The following is a 20491-nucleotide window of genomic DNA, read 5'->3' as shown; positions in this document are numbered from 1 at the left end:
CCTGGCACCCACATCACAGGAGAGAGCACACTACATGCACACACACGGTGTTACTGCACGTAACACAGCTGTCTTCATTTGTCTTCTTTTTGCATTTGCTGCTGTTGTCCTTTGTTGGAATTTTCAAAAAAATGTAGCTGAATGTGTAGCTTTGTGCTAATATTGTGTCTGTTTCCATGATTTAAGGGCATTTGTAAACCTAAATTCAATAAGGCTGAATTAAAATGGATTCAAAACAAATGTTTACATTCCTTACATTCCACAACACCTCCTACCCTCTGCATGAGACCTTATGAGCACTGAGCAGCTCATTCAGCAGTAGACTTTTACACCCACAGTGTAGGAAAGAGCGCTACCACAGGTCATTCTTATCAGCAGCTGTCAGACTCCATAACACATTTTAACATGCGATAGTTTAAAACCACCTTGATTACAATGTTGCAGTAACAAAAACATATATATGTGTTAATATAGAGGTAATTATGGGTTAAATTATGGGTATTTCTTCATTTCGTTTAAGTTTATGATTGAATCGGTGGTTGTGACCAGGACATAACTCTTTATTGGAAGAGAGCTGTGACTATCCCCTTTCCCATTCACTTGGATAAATGATAAAGAAAGAATATTTTGAAAAGCTTTTGTAAGCTGAATTTTTTTCTTACTATTGTGAAACAAATTTTTAGACAATGATTGATTATAAAATAAAATGTATGCAAAATGTGCTACAGGATGCAACATACCCACATGCCTTTATTCAGCTGCAACCTGATCTCTTTCAGCTGGAGCCTGGTGATTTGATTACAATGCCCTTCCTTTTAGCCACAGCATCTAATTTGGTCTGGTGCATTTTTGAGCAATTTTCTCTGATCATAGAATACAGCCAGTCTTCCTGTTAAAGCAAACCACTGTGATTTGACAAGACATAGAAATTCTGACTCATGTTGTTTTGTTTATATCAGGTCAATCCTGCATGAACTCATATCCTACAAAATCTACTTCCTCAAATTACACTCTTTTTTTTTAAAGTGACTTATAGACACGGGACCCCTCCTTGAATCACCATCTTATTGTGTGGGAGGGGGTCTTTGTGCAAGAGTTTATAAGAGCAACCATCAATTTTCTTAGCGTCGTTTGCAATTCAATGGATGGGGCTGGAGCCTCTCCTTGCTATCATGTAGTCAAAGATGTAGTACACGTGTAGGCAATAAGTATGCAGCTGGACTTCGGAAATCGACACAGAAAGATCTTATCTGATCAAGAGATTTAAACCTAGAACTTTGAACCTAGAAAGACAGGATATGATGAATGAAAACTGGTGGGACAGTTTGTGGCGGACAAATTACTGCATTTTTAAAAAAAGAAAAACATCAGGTAATTTAGGCGAAAGTAAGTGTTATAGCATGATCAGCAGGAGACCATAGAACTGGTTTTGATGGTGGTACATGGTAAATTCTAGTTAGTTCGCAGAACTTATGAAAAAAAAAAAGAGTTTAGCTATGAGCTAAAACTAACTTGGTGTCAAAGTTAGTTTTACCAGTTAAACCACTGGTTTAACTAGTTTAAATGGACTGCCCAGCTATCCCTTCAGTCAAAAGGGAGCAGAGGGAAGCACGGTGGTTCTGTGCTTAGCACTGTTGTTGCCATCAGTTACATGCCATGATACATGGCACTGTTGTTTTTCTGTTGCGTGACACCACCATTTGGAAACTTGCATCCAGAGTTTTTAGCTGCCCACCCAAACATAGCAGGCTACTTCTTTTGATCAAAAGGAGTTTGAATGAGGTGCTACTGTTACAAGGGTTGAAAAGCTGAAAAGTCGTTCTTCAAACAGCATTTAGTTTAGTTATGGATCCCAAAAAGCATTTGCAACATGTCAGTGTTTCTCAGATTAGTAAATGTAAATAAAATCTGTGAATAAACTGTGACTTTGGTAAAAACTTAGTGAACAATATTAAGTAGCTATCTTAAACTGTGCAAATCCCAATAATATGTCTAGTTGGTCATTATGGTGCATAAGCTAAATTTATTGTCTAAAGGGCTGTTGTAATAAATGTCTCACACTTTTTGGTACTATGTCAAATTAAAAAAAAAAAAGCCCACGACGTCACTCTATAGGCGGAGCCTCCTGTCACGCCCATTGGATCTGCTAGTCAGTGCTGAGAAAAGCATTTCACTGACAGCTCTGAAATGTCACGGATAAAAGACTTTAATGTGACTTACGGAACAATCGACGAAAGCGATACTTTTTCTGAAGGAGATACTATAGTTGGAACAGTTAGTTTCAGCCTGACAAAAGCCATCAAAGTCAAGAGCGTTTCTGTAAAGGCCAAAGGAGACGCAAACGTACACTGGTCTGAAGGAAGTGGAGATGACGAGAGATCGTACAGTGATCATAGGAGATATTTCAAGGTGAAGGAACTCTTAGTTGCAGAAAATGCTAAAGGTAGGTTTATTTATTTAGAACTTGGAAATCACCTTATTTTGCCATTTCACTCCTCATGGCAATATAATGAGTTTGTTATGATCACTGGTTTCTTTTAGTTTTATTCATGTAATCCTTGTATATTATGATAATTCTGTTCTTGCGCTTCTAGTTTGGTTGTCATCTGCTATTCAATTTTCATTAAAATTTTAGTTCTTAGTTCCATAAAGGACGGTGCTTTAATCTGCTGTCATTCCCCAAGGAGTCCCCAAAGCGGATGGATTTATGATTTAGCTAGAATTGTGCGCGCGAAAGACGGATGTTTTAACCATTTCACCACACTTCGAATGTTTTGTTATTTTAGACTGTAATTCTCTTAATTGTTTGCGTATCCTCTCTTGAATCCTCTTGTGTCAAACTATTCACATGTCTGCCTTTCCCTGCGTCTCCCTTCCTGTTTTGTCTGTTATTTGTCTTCCGTGTCTTGTGACCAGTTTGAATTCGACCCTCTTTTCTACTTCAGTCGCAACTGTTTGAGGGTTCCCTCTTCTGTTACACTCCTTGATCACCCCATGTGTTTATAAATGGTACTTTCCCCCTTAGGCTGCACTATTTATTGCCATGTCTATACACTTCTGCCGTGTGCTTCTCGACTCTGTTTCTGTCAGTTTTTATACTTTGCCAAACTATTAACCAGGTGGCGGGGATCGATATATAGCAGCATATTCCGATGTTTTGCATGGCTTTATTGATACAGAGACACCAAATATATTTTTATTCAATCCGTTACAAGGGTTCATCTCAACAAGAAGGCAAATCTCATGCACTACCATCCAGAGATAACATTATTTATATTTAATTAGCTCAGCTAATAAACCAATCAACACTGGATACCCTTTGCTTGATTGAGCTACTTCCTATAAGGCTACAGCTCTTAAAAGTAGAGTCATAAGACCGTATATCATAGAGTTATAGTAGTCTTCAACCAGAAATTATAAAAACCTCAAAGCACATTTTCTATAGCTTCCATCTTTTGCAGGAGCAACTGTGTATATAGAAATACATGCATTGGCGTTTTTGAGTATATACAACTAAATAAAGAATGGAATTCGTCCTTCTCTTGAAATTTAAATTGCTCAAAGCAAAAACCTACTTTCACATTGGCTCTGGTCCCACTGTACCTCTGATTCTCTCTTCTCAGTTATCATTCCTTGTGAGTCTTGCATTATCCTAACTCACTAAACACAACCCAGTCACAGGCACTGTAGGATAGATTATAATATTGCAGAATTCTCATAGAGTCTTTTCAAAGTTAAAGTCATCTTCAGTGTCAGACACTGATAGGTGCCAATCTTTTTTTGGGGGAGTAAAAAAAATATTACTGACCTGGTAATGGCCAGGTTACCGGGCTGGTTACATCCATGGTTGTCATGGTCTTCTAGCTAGAAACTAGCAGACTGGCTTGAAAATAAAACATGTTACCAATTTGCAGAGATAATATTAAAGACACTATGGTGATATACTCTAATAAGTAAAACATTGGTTCAAATAAAAAAAACATGTTAACGTTTTCCACTAGAATTTTTGAGTTAAACCAACTTCTGGCAGAATAACATTAATTCAAAGCAATATTTTTGAGTATGGTGAAGTAGCTTTTTTGGCCACAATTAAAAACATTCTTAAGTAAAATTAACTTAATAATTTTCGACTAGAACACAAAAATTTAAGTTGATCCAACGTGAATTTTATGTATAGTGAAGTTACTTTTTGGCCACAAAAAAAAACACATTCTGAGTAACATGAACTTAATAATTGTCAACAAATACACAGGAATTTAAGTTGATCCAAGATTATATTTATGTATGGTGAAGTAACTTTTTGATCAAAATAAAACACATTTATAATTAAAATGAACTTAACTGTCGGCATAAATAGTATTTATGTTGGTCAAATATGATATTTTGGTTACAGTGTAGTAATTTTTTGGTCCCACAGGAGATTCTATAAGGGCATCTACCTGTTTCCCAGCAGGCTAATTCGCTCCAAAATACAACCTTGATCATTTGGCTGTGTCTTATAACCATGACTACCGCGTAGGCAGGCTCATGCATGGTGGTGCCTGCCCACAAAGAAGTCAAGGTTCTAAGACCTTAGAAACTTGTCGATCACTTTTTTCCCCAAACGAACGTCAGCCTTAACATGGGCTGTGTGTGCTCTTGTGTCATGACCTTCAGAAAAAAGAAATGGATGTTGTGTGTATTTGTTTGAATGCGGCAGATGTGATGCCAAATACCTGGACATCAGCTAAGGGACTCGTACCTGGTGCTCAGAAAGAATAGAAATTCAGACAGATGTATTCAAATGAGTTAGACCCATTTAATTACAATAACAATCACAATTCTTTAACGTGCGTGCGAAGTGCAAGATTTGTGGGCTTCAGTTTCCTAGAACACAAATTGCCCGCTGAAACTTAAGGAACTGAGTATTAAAATTGTAATAAAACCTACTACTTGAATCCTCTTTTTTTTACTTTAACATGTGACAGTGAATCAAAACAAAAGATGACAGGCTGCTATACATTAAATGCATTAATTTAAACATAAAATGAGCAAAGCTTCTTTCATTCAACTTTGTCAGCACTCTTACAAAGTATTCTTGATTCTCTTCCATATTTGACTTTTCACCCTCAAGATTAAGGCCAGCTAAAGAGGGCATTACACAAACTTTAAAACACACCAATACTCTCAGAACACAGGTCATGGGAGAAATTAAACGCATTCCTTAAAAATGTGCAAATAACAGCATTTAAGACACGGCAAAACATTAACTCAGAAGACTTAAGAACAGCGCTTTAAAATTTAGTAAAACACAATGAAGTAGTGCCAGAAATGCAGGAATAAGGTTTTTGTGAAACTCACTCACGAATGGTCTATCAAGTCTGCTCTAGAAAATACCAAACTTAAGATTCATTACTTTAGAGCTGGCTTTTTGTCCATCAAGCTCAAGGCATAGCTTTTGAAATACCTCAAAGGTAAATTTCAGCTGCTTGGGATAGGTAAGGTTCAGAGCGTAGATTACTCCCATCATCAAAGCACAGGATCTGGCAACATCAATCCTCTCCAGGATCTTGGATCCCTCAACGATGATGGTTGGAGGCCCATCACCAATGATAGCAATCTTCATGATTTGCATTGCAAGGTCTGCGTTGAGCTCCTCCTCATCCTTGTAGGAGAAATTAAATGTTAGGATGTATAAAATACATAGCTCAAGGATGACGTGCATAAGGGAATGAACTACTACAGGTAGGAAAATAAGCTAAAACAGGTTGTCTTTTGTGTTTTTCAGTGATTTTACTTTGTCATTCTGTAATTTTTAAAAGCTAAATTAAACCATAATCCAACGTTTAAAAGAAAAAATGTCTTGTTTTTCACAGTTTTGTTTTTCCACTTTGAAAAGAAAATCTAATAAATCATTTTTAAGGGTTATTCCACTTCTAAGTGAAATTTTATCTATTGCCATATTGCCACAGTTAGAAAGTGAGAAACAAGCCTTTTGTAAACAGCACACTAATTCTCCTGATCCGGAAGCAATCCATTTGCTTTAGCAGAGCACAAACAATGGAAGTGAATAGCAGGTGCTAGCATGTTGTGTGCAAAAGTGATTAAAATGACTAACAAAAATGAAAACAGTAATGAAAACAAATATTTCTTGGGAGCTCAGTAATCATGTTCACGGCAAATGAAAAGTGCAAAAGTAACACGGAAGATTTGCAGAAGCTGATTTAGACTTGAGACTACATTGCAGTTATGACAAACACCGCTGTAAACATCCACTGCATGGTGCATGGATATAACGCAACAGTTGGAAAAGCCTCCAGCTTCCATAAACAAACACACACAGCCACTACTATACAAGCATGGTAAGCTGCAGTAACAATGGATGGGTCTTTGATTTGTTGAAGAAATATTGCACAAATAGCATGTTGGTTTATAGACACTGGTCGGCAGTGGCTTCAACTGCTGTGTTATAACCATGTGGAGGCTTACAGCAGTGCTCTGTTGTAATGTAGTCCCAAGTCTAAATCGGCTCCTGAAAATCCTTCATGTCAATTCATACTTTTCATTTGCAGTCAGCATGATTGTTGAGCTCCCCAGGAATACTTGGTATCATTATTGAGTGATTTTAATCACTTTTGCACACAAAATGCTAGTACCTGCCACTCACTTCCATTGTTTATGCTCTGCTAAAGCTGCTGCCAGATCAGGAAAATGACTGCGCTGGCTACAAAATTTTTTATCCTGTGTGTTTATGTTGCACCTTATCATGGAAACAGGTTTCTATTCAGCAAATTATGTTCAATGACAATGGCAATAAACATCTTCGGATTGTAATTCTGAAATGCTTTTTTCTCACTTATACATGGCAATAGACATATCTTCACTTAGGGTTGGAATGTCCCTTAACTCATTCAGTGCCAGCCACTCTCAGATTTCATACTCCCCTCAGTGCCAGAGATATTTAGCTTTTTCACTGATTTTGAAGGCTCACAGAATATTTTGTTCTATGACTATGTGAATTCTGAAACCACCATGACAAAAATGAGTCTCTCTTCTTTCAGCAGCAAAAAAAAATGTTTCTACCTCTGTTATTTAGAAATATGCAGTAGAAAAGAGAAACTTTCATGACAAAACACCTGTTTCTGGATCAAAAGCGCTTTGTGTAAATAGGTTTTTCTAGCAGATCAGTGACTTTGATGTAAATATTTCGTGTTTCAATGATTCATGCAACATCTCAACTATGTTTTACTACTATGAAGTAAAAAAATCACCTGTAAAAATGTACTTTTGGCAGATTTTTTTTTGTATAAAAATAGTTGTTTATAGACAATTTCAACATTTGAAAAATATATAAGAAAAAAGCGACTGATTTATGATTCAGAGAGTCTGTGTGTGTGTGTGTTACTCCCGCATGTGCACAAGTGAGTGCGCGACTTAGTCTGTTCACCCCCCACCCGGCCATCGGTTCGTCTATCAACAATTTCTGTGCGTTTTATGCAGCAAATCGTTCATTATTCTGGTCCCTGCTGCCTTCAGAAGTTTCTAACAGGAGATACTGGTCAGATAAATCCGGTTCATGTTGACTGGAATCGCTAGAAAAACCATGACGTCAGGCTGCAGACACCTCAAGCTCGAAATGACGAGCTGGATCAAAAATCGCGCCACAATACTCGTTCTCAGTAGAGCCGACTGTCACGCTGGTGGGATTTTATCCATGTAATCAACTCCACCACCTTCTCAATTCAATAAAAAGCTCAAGAGGCGTCTATGGCACTGAGCGTTCGGATTCATTTTGACGTCTAAAGACGTCTATGGCGCTGAATGACTTAAATACTCAACCCTGAACAGAAAATCCAATGAACAAAACACAAAGACCCAACAGAGACATGCATTCAAAACTAAACAAAAAATTAAAAACCAACTCAAGTACTTACGCTGTATTGTTTGAAAAGATCCTCCTCCTTCTCTCCAAGATAGACTATGAGGCAGCGAATAGCAATTTCTCTGCGCTTTTCAACTGTGTTGTCCTGATTGATAGAAAAAAAATAGAAGGTGTTCAAAATACTCTTTTTCAGTGGAAAATGTGCCCACATTACAGAACTGACAACAGAAACTGAGTATTTCAGAGGTTCTCATTGTTGAGTGAGTTGAGTGTTTCCTTGATATGTGTGATTTTAGGCTACCCCATGACTTAAATGAACAAAAACAATCTAGGTAAGGACATGGCAGAGGCTGTACACTGGGGATATGGCGTAACCTATAATGTTTCATCAGCTCTTCCTTAGTGGAGGTTGCAAATTTACAGATTTTGCAAGGCCAATCCATACTTTATGATTCTGAATTACTCAATTCAAGCTTACTTGTTAAAGCTTACTTCAGAAGGTCCCTTGGTATTCGATACCAGGAGAAGATGATGGTTTGAGCCTTTGTCCTGGCAAGAAACACAGCAAAGTAACTGAATATTTCGGTGAGATTCCCACTTTCTTTAGAAGGCTGACCACGTCTTAACTGGAACCCCTAGATCTGCAACGCCAGGACAGTGTATAACACCAGAAAGTTGTGCCTGCACAAAAATACAAAAGATGGTATTTTCAACTTCACCTGTGAGTCTTCAATACAGTGAATAAGTTTCACCTGTCAAAGCTGTGTGAGCTAGAACCAAACATTCAAAACTACATAGACCTGAATACACTGGGTGCTGGAAGGCCTAACGTGGCTTTCCATAGATCAAATATACATAGAGGTGACATGGACTGGGCCAGTCTGTTGGAGCATGTATCCCCACCGACCGCGATCTTGGAGGGGTCTCCACTCGCCCCCAGTGCATGTATTTCTACTGAGGAATGTGTTAACTCAAAAAAATAAATAAATGTGTGTGTATATATATATATATATATATATATATATATATATCAACAAAAGCAAACATAAGGTGTGGCATGACAGGACAGAATCATTTCTGACAGTAAATACGAAAAAAAACCCCAAACTTTTTTATACACAAGCTACAATGTCAATAATCCCACTTGATCTGTTTTCATTTCATTCTCCAAAACCAAATTGGAATCAATGCTGAGTCAGCAGCTATGGTCATTTTTGTGCACCCTAGTGTTGCAAAAACTGGCATACTACTGAAACCATATGTGGGATTATTGACCTTTCTTGCCTTATCTGTTTGGAAAAATATTTAAACATTTTCCTTATTTACCATGGGTGAATACATTCCTCAGTAGAAAAAATGCACTGGTGGCGAATGGGGACCCAACCAAGATGGCGGCCCGCTATTGATTTTTTTCTTACTTTCAACCTTTATTGAGGCATATCAATGTTACAGCCAGTGCCAATGCACGTCGCCTCTACGTCTCCACAAAACACGGAAAGTACCCAAAAATTAGGGACAGCTAACTAGCCTACCATATGCGGCACAGTGCACTTAAGTCTGGTCTTTTACCTGTGAAAATAGGCCGAGCAGCCGGTGAAAAACCGCTCTTAGCGGTCAACAGACACACCGGACTAATGGCGACCGCACTTCCTGCGCAGAAGCCAATGGGGTTGAACTTCACCCAGTAACGTTACGAAAATTTAGAAGCGTTTCTTAACAATTACTAACATAAAATGCTTCCCTTCAAAAAATAAATTTCACATTTCAAAAATAAAATCACAGTGAACACAACTTAGCTTGGCTAGCTACGTTAGCATAGTAGTTTGCGCCGGGGCTAACAACGTCCGCTATCTTTTAAAAATTATAAGACAATTACAGTGGTCTGCATTAGAGTAACGTCAGTGTTAAATTTTCCAAAAAGAGCCCAACAATTTATGCTATCGCGGAATTAGCTGCTGTGTGTATATTAAAACACACAAACACGGGGGCAAGCTAAGATGTATGTTACGTTGTTGTTTTAAAGTAAACTAACAAAATCCAGAGCGACTGCAGATATGTGTAATTTCGCATAAAATTACTCACCGCTCGCGACCAACACAGCTCTTGATAAACCTTGAACACGTGCTGTTGAATATGTCCGCTTGTGTAGAAGAAGGGAACTGTGAGCTGTTTACACGTCATCAAGTTGTATTTTACATCGACAGAACTTAAAATTATATTGTTTTTTGATTAAAAGAAGATTTTAAATTCAGACAAATCACGATTATATATTGAGTAAAGAGGCATAATTTATGTGTCACCCGAACTCAATAAAATAAAAATTCTAATTAGGAAGTCTAACAGTATTTATGAACTTGATTTTTCATTTCACAACAACATATATATGTAAGTAATGACTAAAGATCCCATTAATTACTTTTTAGAGTGTACATGCATTTTAGAGATCCCTGCTTTTTTAAAAGAGTTTTCTGTGAAGTTAAGAATAATTAGAAAAGTGTGTGCAAAAACAACAGGAATAACAGTGCATACAGACATGAGTATTAATTAACTGTAGAAAAAGTAAGATATAACTACCGATGCTTCAGTGAGTTCTGTTTGAGGTATACAAGTTAGTATGGCCATAACCTACCACAGGAGTTACAACAGCAGAGGTATCCACATATTTGATTTGACAGATTTTTATACTGGATACCATTCCTGATACAGCCCTTCCAGGGATTTGTCCCAACTTCCCTTCTTCCAGATGATCTTTTGCTGATAGGAGAAACATTAAACATCACATAGATTAAATGAAAATCTCCCCAAAGTAAAATGCAGCTATTATTAGTTATCATTGCCTACCTATGATCATTCAGTATGTCTGCCATATAAAAACCTTAAAATGTCACAAGCAGAAAAAAATAAATAAATAAAAAAAGAACCAAAAGCATTGTAATATTTGATTTAATCTGATGTGCAGTTAAATGAAACAGACAAAAGTAAACCAATGCCATTCTTAAAAAAATGCATTTAATGCAAAGTTTAAAACAGGAATATAAAAAAAGCACTCGAGTTTCAAAGGTGAGTTTAAAGTTGTCTGCATTTTCTTTTAGTTTTACTGAACGTGATTCAAGTCTAGACTTTTTACAGTGAAGTTCTTTATCAAATATATCTTCTAGTTTGTAACTAGGCTTGATGCAGATCTTGGAAAGCAGCAGTTGCATTTAAGAGCCTACCATTCAAGAGTTTCTCAAAAGTTTAATCACATTTCTCCTGCAGGCACTTCACTTCCCCAAGGGGTCCATTATTTTAAGTTCAGGCTTAAAATCCCAGAGGGGTAAGTGGGAATTTCTGGCTGCAAGCATCAATACTGTGTCATAACTTGCCTTTACAAACAAATGCATTATACCATGGTTCTGTTTTATAGGAACATGCCATCATCCTTTACAGGATGCCATGGAAAAGTTGTCTACATGGTTGAAGCAAAGATATCCAGGAGCTGGCGATGGCCTTCTACAGTACAAAAAGAGATCAAGTTTGTTTCTAAGGCATTTCTACACACTGTTCAAGTAATGGCAAACACTGCAATGGTTTGTTAGAAATTCTATACTTGGAAAAGTGTATTGTAACCTTTAAAAATGCAATTCAGTGAGGCATTAAGTTGTGTTGGAAAATGTTTGTCTGTATGTTTTGTTATAGTGTCCACAATCTAGTACAGTGAGTAAAAAGATGAGTGGTCTCTCCAAGGGACAGGTCCAAATGTCTGCTACTATTAACAGAACAGTCTGTTTTCCAGGTAAATTGTTTGCAATTTGCAAAATCTAATGTAAATACATTTAACAATGCAGTTTACTTATAATATTTGCTTTTGTCAGGTGAAACTTTATCTGTTGCCACCAAAATCTGCAACTCTTCCTCCAAGGACATGAAGCTCAAATTCAAACTCCAGGAGAGAATAGTGTACCGTGCTGGTTGCTCTTCTACGTCCAGTGAGAAAACTTTATTTAAAAAGGTCGGGGACAATATAAATCCAAACTCAGAGGAAAGTGTCTCCTGCCAAGTGAAGATTCCCGTTGATGTCATCATTCTCCATAACTGTGAAATCATCTCAGTGGAATATTACATCAAGGTATGAAACAAAGTCATAGTTCTTTTATATAGTATTACCTTAGAAATTAAACTTCATCTGTTTGTAAACATTTTCAGGTAAGTAATAGACACGTAAAATACGTGTCCTAAACTCTTAAAAAATGTATACAAAAAATTACTGCAGAACACCTAATTAAACTACTACTATTGCAAAATGCTGCATAAAATTTGAATAATAACATATAAATTATTTATGACAAATAACTGAAACAGTAGCTTCATATGTTGCACTTTGATTCAGATGTTTACTAATCTATTACTGACATGTTTCCTAGGTGTATGTGGACATTAGTTTTGCCACTGATCCAGAGGTTGTGTTTCCACTGGTCATCGTTCCTCCCAGTTTTGCTGCCTTTCAGCCTGGGGAGGCTCTGGGGCCTTACCCATCTGGGACAGCTGGGGCTCCAAGCTACAGCGACTTTACTTCCTTTAACCAGTGGCCACAAGGTGCCCCACCATATGAGTTCTCAGCTCCAGCGTTTTCATCACCCCCAGTACAATATCCAGGATCTACTGCTCTGCCTCAGTTTCAGCAGGAAGAACCACCTCCATCGTATACGTCTCTTTATCCTCACCAAAATGAACAACCGTAGAAGCTCAACTGGATACTGAGAAAATGAATGAACTAAATGTTAATAGTAAGTCACACCTCAAAAATAGCTCTTGGGAGTATGGGCTAATGAATCTTCAGTTGGGTTTGGAAAACAGACGACAGTGTAAAATTCTGAAAGCCGAGATAAGAGACAAGAAAATTGGTTACCACATGTGTGTGCCTTTGGTGGGTGCTGAGCTTCTTGTTGGTCAATTAGCAGGACAGCATGAGGCCTTATAGCTGTTGTCACATGAGAGAACTCATAGTTGCATAAAAAAATTGAGTTTTTCATACTGTACTAATGAAACAAAGAAAAGACAGCACATAGCTGATGATGATAACTAGTTTGCAAGTGGAATGGAAAAGGTGCTGCTTTAAGGCTGGCATTCACTTAATTATTTGTTTTTGTTCAGGAGTATGTGCCTGCAGGTGAACAGTGAGTAAGCCAATGATTTGTTGTGAATTTTACCTTCATGTTGTCTTTGCTACAACCATGATAATTCGAGTTTTCCATTTTCTTTTGTGGGGTCTTTATCTTACAATAGAAAGTGCCTTGAGGCAACTGTTGTTGTGATTTTGCCACTATATTAAAAAAGAAAAAAACCTGCTTCTTGTCTGCGGTCACTGGGTTTTATAGTAGAGTCATCAGACACTTGTTTATGCCAGGCATTTCCAAGAAAGTGTAGTCATGTGTCTCTTGATAGGTTGTTACTCTTTAAAAGGTTTAGTTGAAACATTTACTAGCACAGAGATAAGTTCATATCCAGATGCGCATACATTGTATTTATAATACATATTAGAACATACTTTTTTATGCTACTTATATTACTTCATTTACTTTTTTTTTTTTTCCACACAAAGACTAGAGGCCAATAAAGGGTCTGTTGCAGTTCAGTGGCTTCCTTCTGGTGGCCACCCTTTCTAACAATTTAACAAAATCATACACTCCAAAATCCAAGTTTCGATTTATCTTGATGTTTCCTTTGTTAGATTTTATCTGTGTATGTATCTGTAAGTTTTTTTTTTTTTCCATTATTTTCTGAATTTCTTTATAATTTTATCCCATAATAAGTTTTAAACTGGTTATCATCGTTGTAATTTTTGCTAGGTTTTCATTTTTATTATGCTGGTCCATTTAAGTCTTATTTATTGAAATTTCAATTTACATGCGATTGCCTGGAAAGCACTTTGGTTCAACCACTGTTGATTTAAATGCACTATAAAAATAAAATTGACTTGACGTTTGTTAGTTATGTTAGTTAGTATTATGCTCATTCATTTAAGATAAAATGAGGAGGCCTTTTCACAATTTTATACTTAGTATACTAAGAGTATTTTTTTTTTTTTTTTTTATCTTTAATAATATTTAATTGTTAAAAATTCAGTGTGAGTTGTGGCTTGTGCTTTTGGTATGCCATTCTGCTTATTTTCTGTGTCATTTGTAAACACAACACTGGTTCATCCCCTTGACTTAGGTGTATTTTCTTATGTTTACATATCATTAATTAATACCAACAGTTGTCTCAAGGCATTTTATATTATTTATTTATTTTATTGTGTTTATTTTTATAACACCTGTCTTGCACAAGCATTGTCTGAATGCTTTGTTGTTCTAAACACATTTGCTTTCCCAAGAGGAGCACTATGGACTTTAGGTAGGTTCTTCTTGCTAATCATTTTATTTTATTTTATTTTAATATAATTATTGGTGTGGATATTATGGATATTAAGTGTCTACTACCTGTTCCACAATATGTAGGGGTGGGGGGCTGCTGTTGTAAGGCTGGTATTGATTTATTAATTGAGTTCTTTTCTGTGAATTTCACTTCCCCCTTTTTAAAACAAATTGTCTTTCTTACACTGTAACCGTGTTAACCTTTGCTTCTTTTGTGTTGTCAGTGGCTTTCATAATAGTGTCATGAGACACTTGTTTATGCCAGTAATTTCCCAGAAAGAGCAGACATTTGTCTCGTGATAGGTCGTTACTCTTTGAACAGTTTAGTTGAAACATTTGCAAGCACAGTGATAAGTTCCATTCTTAAAACTGTTTCTTTTTTTTTTTTTTAGGCCACAGTGATTTGGTTAAGCTCTGCATCAGCAAACAGTGTGTTGACTACAAGTGGATTCAAACTGCAATTCTGTTTGTGATGAACCTGCATTGCCTGTGCAAAACAGATTAACATGTAACCACTTGCTAAGAAAGCAATGGGAAGTCAGGCTTGTTTATAGAATTCAATTCATATGCAATGGTAATTTGAAGAGCTTTGTATATGATGAATGAAAGGAAATTAAAAATGGGAATAAATCAATTAAAAGAGTTTTTAATACTTTTAAAAGTTACAGTTGGTCAGAAATGTAGGAAAGATAAAGTGCTAATTCACCATGTTTAGTTCAGTAGGTATACTGCCTACAGATATCTAGTATATGCACACCTTTCAAAAGAGGAAGCATTGATTGGCTGACAGGTGTTCCCTTTACTGCACCATAAGAGAGATGTGACTGGAGTCATCCAACTAGCTCAGGCCAATTTAGTGGCTCAAGGCAGTCCATTAAAGAAAGCAAATGCGGTGTGCAAAAACACCCTCAAATATTGATACCCTCCTCCTCTAACCAAATATGTTTATTTGGTTAGATGCTTTGCATCTTTTAACACTAATCTAGATTTTCACATTTATAATTCAAGTTTGAATAAAGTATTAATAAGATCTTAAGGTTAGGTTGTTGTTTCTAGAAACTTTTCTTTTGAACATATTACATAACAGCATCACAATCTCTCCACAAGCTTCAAAATCAGGTATTTGCAAGCATTTGCAAACTGGAAAACAAAGGGAACGTCTTTAATGATGTCTAAAAAATTATTCAGGAAATTGGGAAGATCAATTTTGTGAATAATAACTGAGGCATTATACACCACTTCATGTACTCAACAAGCTTGCAAAAAGAAATGCACAGTGCACAATGTAGCTCATTATTAATGAAGTCATGAGGAACATTATTGTATAGGTGTCCTTTGTCAATATGGCACAATGACACCACTTTAATAAGGTGAGCAGGCCTCCAATTTTACATAAAACAAGACTGAATAGCTCTTAGGAAAGCTCTCTAACCATGATGTCACAGTGATTCCTCTCAGCTGCACCTCCTTCACAACTTTCTGGTGCTGCTGCATCCTTCTCTCCACTCTCTTGTTGAAACATATACTTGCTGACAACCTCATAGAATTATGTGAGGTAAGAAACCTCAGAAATACTTCTTGCAAAATTTCACAAAGATTTTAAAACCAAAACAAGGCTACTGCAGTTGCAGCCTTCTGGAGTCTGGTTAAGCTCTTTGCACATCACAGACTAAGATAAAGAGTCTTTTAACACTCAGTCTTTGACTCAAGTTGATAACCAGGGGTGCACATAAGTGGTCCGCAGGTGCGCATGTGCTGTCAAAATAAAAAACACGCACCAGATAAGAAGTTGCAACGCGCATTTGCGTACATAAGATTTTCTGGAGGAGGACAGACATTTGTTTAGAACTCTTAAAGATGTCGAAGAAGCAAAGCTCTTTTAAGCAATTACTTTGGTGTTCCTCCACCTCCAAAGAAATGTCAAAAGAAGTCAGAACCACAAAAGAAGCGTGTATTCTCGGAAAAGTGGTTACAGGAGGTGAGCTGGCTTCAGACAAATGATGAACGCACAGAGATGTGGTGCAGAACTTCTTGTCTGGTGCGCATTTTTTATTTTGACAGCACATGCGCACCTGCGGACCACTTATGTGCACCCTTGTTGATAACCCCCTCTTTACTTAGATTGTTCAGTCACACACAGTTATGCAGAGTCCCCTTGCAGCTGGTAGGTCACACCCAGAATTTCAGGCTAGGATTTTCAGGTTGGAGACACTTTACACGCAAGACATCTTACTGACTGCATATGTATCTGTGTAGTCAGAAACCTTCAGGGCTGCAAACAGTACTGAGGACAGTGGGGGAAATTAATGGGTTTTCCCCACTTCCCCACATCCAGCACACTGCTCAGGAACACTGTCTGAGCAGAGCAAACAAAATGATAAGGTCTATTCTCTCTGCTTACAAGGTTCTAAAGGTTCACAGCGGGTAAAATAAGTATAAAACACGTCACCAATTTTAAGTACATTTATTTCTAAAGGTGCTAATTTAATGCTAACATTAAATTCTGACCAGATCTCCAGTCCACAAAAATAAACAAAATAAATGGTAAATGGCCTGCATTTGTATAGCGCTTTACTCAGTCCCTAAGGACCCCAAAGCGCTTTACACTACATTCAGTCATTCACCCATTCACACACTGGCAATGGCAAGCTACATTGTAGCCACAGCTGCCCTGGGGCGCACTGACAGAGGCGAGGCTGCCGGACACTGCCGCCACCGGGCCCTCTGACCACCATGAGACTGTTTTTTTAAAAAGTATTGAACACATGCAGAACAAGAGGTGTGAAAGGCATGGAAAGACATTTTGTTGCTTTGTCAAGTACTGAAGGTTCCAGTAAGCACTGTTGGGGAACACAGAGAGAGAGAGAGTGAAAGAGAGAAAGAAAGAGAGAGGGAGCTTTACTGGCTTTTCTTTTGTTCATGCGTGCTATATATTTGTAATATGCCCTTTTGTATGAGTATAAGAGTATCAGGCACGTTAGAAAGCTACGTTAAGAGGACAAGTTTTTTTGAGAGAATATGTCAGTGAAGGTTCTCAGTCATCCAGGTCATGGTAGTCTAAAGAGCTTGGAAAGAAGTTTGTACTGGACGTCTCTAAGTTGCTTGAAGATGTTTCACCTCTCATCTGAGAGGCTTTTTCAGTTCAGTTCATTCAAATGGTGGAGATTCCCAGATTTAAGTCCTAGAGGAGAGTCCCCCCAAGGGGGTCAAAAAGCCCCCTGTTGCTCCTCTACCTGATCACATGAGCCAAGGTGTGAAAACGGGAGTAGGTCACAATCAGCCAAGGGTTACGGGTGAACCCGCTGTGAAACCTAGCCCCACCCTATCATGTGATTTCGAGAGCGTTCTCACTCCCGAGGCGTAACATGTCGACGTTTTGTCACGTCCCGCGGCGTTCCTGAGGAACGCGAAAGGAGACCTTCGGCGTTCTTATGGTACGCGGCGGGTTATGGCTGGAATCCAGTGCAATGACGCTCCTGCGGTAGTAGACGTTCCAGCCCTGTATTCCAGCCCTAAACCTAACCTTATCCCTAGCCCTGACCATAACCTTATTCCTGACCTTAACCAGGACTTTAATGATGTTAAATAGCGTGTTTCTAAGCGATTTGAAGAAAAAGAGCGAACATGTGTAGGTTCAGTCCAGACGGTTCTCATATTTCCTCGTTTTCCGAGGTCGTCATTTAGGAACGTGGTGGGTAGCCGAAAACGTAATATGGTGACGATTTGTCACCTAGCGTAAAATGTTACGCTTTGGGAGTGAGAACGGGTTGGTGATTTCATGAGGTCAAACGGGCCAGGATGTGTGTGGGCGTTAAGGCGTCCGGGAAAAGATCTCAAAACTGGATTATAGATGGCAGACAGTTTTGTGTCGTAAACCACCGCCTCTGTTCAAAGATGGTCGTTCACAGTGGACATAGATGGCTTCTTTTACTCCTCTTTCAATCATGAACTGTGCTCCACCGACCCCCTCCCTCTCAGGACGATTACAATTCTTGGAACATCTGTGATGGCCAAAACATGTCTAACATGTTCCTGTGGCAATTCCTCACGGTTCTCACAACGGCCACGCTTCGAGAAAGGTAAAAAAAAATCCATGACAGATAGATAACTAGATAGATAGATAGAAAATGTATTTATTTATTTATTTATTCATATAAATGACATAAATATAAATGAAATAACAAGAGAAGAGAAACAAAAAAAACCAACTTAAAAACATCAAGTTTTCATGAATATCTCTATAATATCTCTATCTAGTGTGACCTCTGTGTTATGGCTCTTTAAATGAAGGAACAGGGTCGGGTCAATTTTATAGCAACAGCCCCTTTTATTCAGTATCTGAATGACAAAGTGCAACAAAGTGGTTTTAATTCTTGTGGAAAACCAGCGCGAGCCGTCTGTGGGAATCCCTCATCACTTAACATTTAACTATGTTAAAAAAAGTTCAAGTAAACTATTAACACTATAGGTGCGCGCATCTTTCCCAAGCGTGGATGGACTGTTAGCGATCAAATAAATAAATAAGGTTGTATGATGTCCGATGTCTGTCTTTGGATGGCTGCCAAAACGGCGCTTCCAGTTGTAACAAGTGTCACTTGGCAGTTTGCTGTCTTCTGCTGTGTGTTTGGCAGTTAACTCACTCCGGTGCCAGTAGGTATATTGTTCGTAAGTGATTTTTGCCATTTTGTTTGGATCATTTATTGTTGTAGGCATGGGACACACAACACAGGAGCTCTAGTTTTACACTCCGACTTTATTCACCTCCAAACATGAACTTAGCATATTGCACCCAAACACAACAGAACCCTTCCTCCAAGCTTGGGTGTGAGTGGAGCCCTCTCACCCCCGCCCCCCTCCTGAACACCCAAACAAACAGTCCACTAGTCCAGAACCCAGGGCTTAATCAAATGTCCAGAATGTTTGAAATGGGGAGTCCGAGAACTGGCTGTGTGCTCACCAGGCTGGGAAAGACACGCCAAACCCTGGCCGGATGAGCGACTGTGGGCACGGAGCGATCTCAGAGGGAGGATCAGAGTCCAGTGTTCCGGCAGCAGGTGGGTGGCCATGGCGGGGGGCCCGGGCTGGGACCACAGGAGCATCCTACAGAATGTGTGCAGGCTTAAGTTGGTCCACTGAAACTACCTCCTGCCGGCCCAAAAAATCCAAAAGAAAAAAGCTTGGAACCTGGTTCAATAACCCGAAACAGGCTGTCGTAAGGCGGACGCAAGAGGGGATGATGGGCGTCATGCAGAACAAAAACAAAAAAAAGAAGATTCCAACAACCGCAGAACAAAAACGTCTGGCAGGCAGTGGTGCACGGGGCCAGGGACCGAAAAGGGGCCTCCAGGGGAGCGGACACCCGGCACTGAGACATCAAAACATGGGGGGGAGGTCCCTCAGGCAAAAATTCCCCGGGGACACAGAGAGGCTGGCCAAGGACCAGTTTAGCAGGAGAAACCCTGATGTCCTTCTTGACCGCACTGCGCAACCCCAACAAAACCCAAGGCAGACGGTCGACCCAGTCACCACTCGTTAAGGAAGCACGGAGAAAGTGCTCGCACATCCCATTAGCCTATGGGTGGTACGTTGTGGTGCGGTGGACCTTGACCCCCCAGGCAGCCATGGTGGACCAAAGTTCCGATACGAACTGAGGGCCTCTGTCCAAGGTAATGTCAAGGACCAGTTTAGCAGGAGAAACCCTGATGTCCTTCTTGACCGCACTGCGCAACCCCAACAAAACCCAAGGCAGACGGTCGACCCAGTTACCACTCGTTAAGGAAGCATGGAGAAAGTGCTCGCACATCCCATTAGCCTATGGGTGGTACGTCATGGTTCGGTGGACCTTGACCCCCCCGGCAGCCATGGTGGACCAAAGTTCCGATACGAACTGAAGGCCTCTGTCCAAGGTAATGTCAACGGGGGGGTACCAAAACGCAAAACCCACGTGGACACCAACACCCTGGCCACCACCTCCGCTGTCATGGAAGCCAGGTGAACCACTTCCGGCCACCTGGTGATGCAATCCACCCCAGTCAAAAGATGTGTGAAACCCTGTGACCGTGGAAGCGGTCTGACGTGCACATGGTCGAAACGCCTACCAGGTATGCAGAAAGGTTTGAGGGGCGGCTGAGTGTGCCTCTGGACCTTCGAGTGTTGGCACGGAATGCACGCAGCAGCCCAACTCTTTACCACTTTCCGCAGGCCCGGCCAAATGAACTTGTCCGTGACCATCTTG

General features: G+C 39.1%; 1 protein-coding gene and 1 long non-coding RNA gene across 4 annotated transcripts; one reads left to right on the top strand and one right to left on the bottom strand.

Moving 5' to 3' along the window:
• Positions 1-2119: 2119 nt before the first annotated feature.
• LOC120726145 (arrestin domain-containing protein 3-like) lies at positions 2120-14899 on the top strand. 3 transcript variants are annotated; one of them, XM_040019499.1, is made up of 7 exons: positions 2121-2443; positions 11120-11177; positions 11268-11430; positions 11540-11636; positions 11716-11969; positions 12265-12627; positions 14649-14899. In XM_040019499.1, exons 1-6 carry the CDS (start codon positions 2188-2190, stop codon positions 12580-12582), a joined length of 1146 nt encoding a protein of 381 aa, XP_039875433.1. In that variant the 5' UTR covers positions 2121-2187; the 3' UTR covers positions 12583-12627; positions 14649-14899. The 3 variants fall into 3 exon arrangements, with proteins under 3 accessions (XP_039875434.1, XP_039875433.1, XP_039875432.1); XM_040019500.1 differs by having other exon boundaries at positions 2120-2443; positions 11268-11409; positions 12265-14899; XM_040019498.1 differs by having other exon boundaries at positions 12265-14899.
• LOC120726146 lies at positions 4445-8805 on the bottom strand. The gene is made up of 3 exons (XR_005694282.1): positions 8354-8805; positions 7914-8006; positions 4445-5644 (listed from the first exon to the last, which is right to left on the bottom strand). It is a non-coding gene; the product is annotated as an uncharacterized LOC120726146 (long non-coding RNA).
• Positions 14900-20491: the final 5592 nt, after the last annotated feature.

This window comes from Simochromis diagramma, unplaced genomic scaffold, assembly GCF_900408965.1.
Source record: "Simochromis diagramma unplaced genomic scaffold, fSimDia1.1 OVJJ01000822.1, whole genome shotgun sequence".
NCBI classification, from domain to species: Eukaryota; Metazoa; Chordata; class Actinopteri; order Cichliformes; family Cichlidae; genus Simochromis; species Simochromis diagramma.
This window is presented reverse-complemented; position numbering and strand designations above follow the sequence as displayed.

Excerpts from the sequence above, each read along its gene's own strand:
- LOC120726145 (XM_040019499.1), top strand. The coding sequence starts at position 2,188 with ATGTCACGGATAAAAGACTTTAATGTGACTTACGGAACAATCGACGAA. Across the intron at positions 2,444-11,119 it reads AGTTGCAGAAAATGCTAAAG|GCACTTCACTTCCCCAAGGG; the intron begins GTAGGTTTATTT and ends TTTCTCCTGCAG. Across the intron at positions 11,637-11,715 it reads CAGAACAGTCTGTTTTCCAG|GTGAAACTTTATCTGTTGCC; the intron begins GTAAATTGTTTG and ends TGCTTTTGTCAG.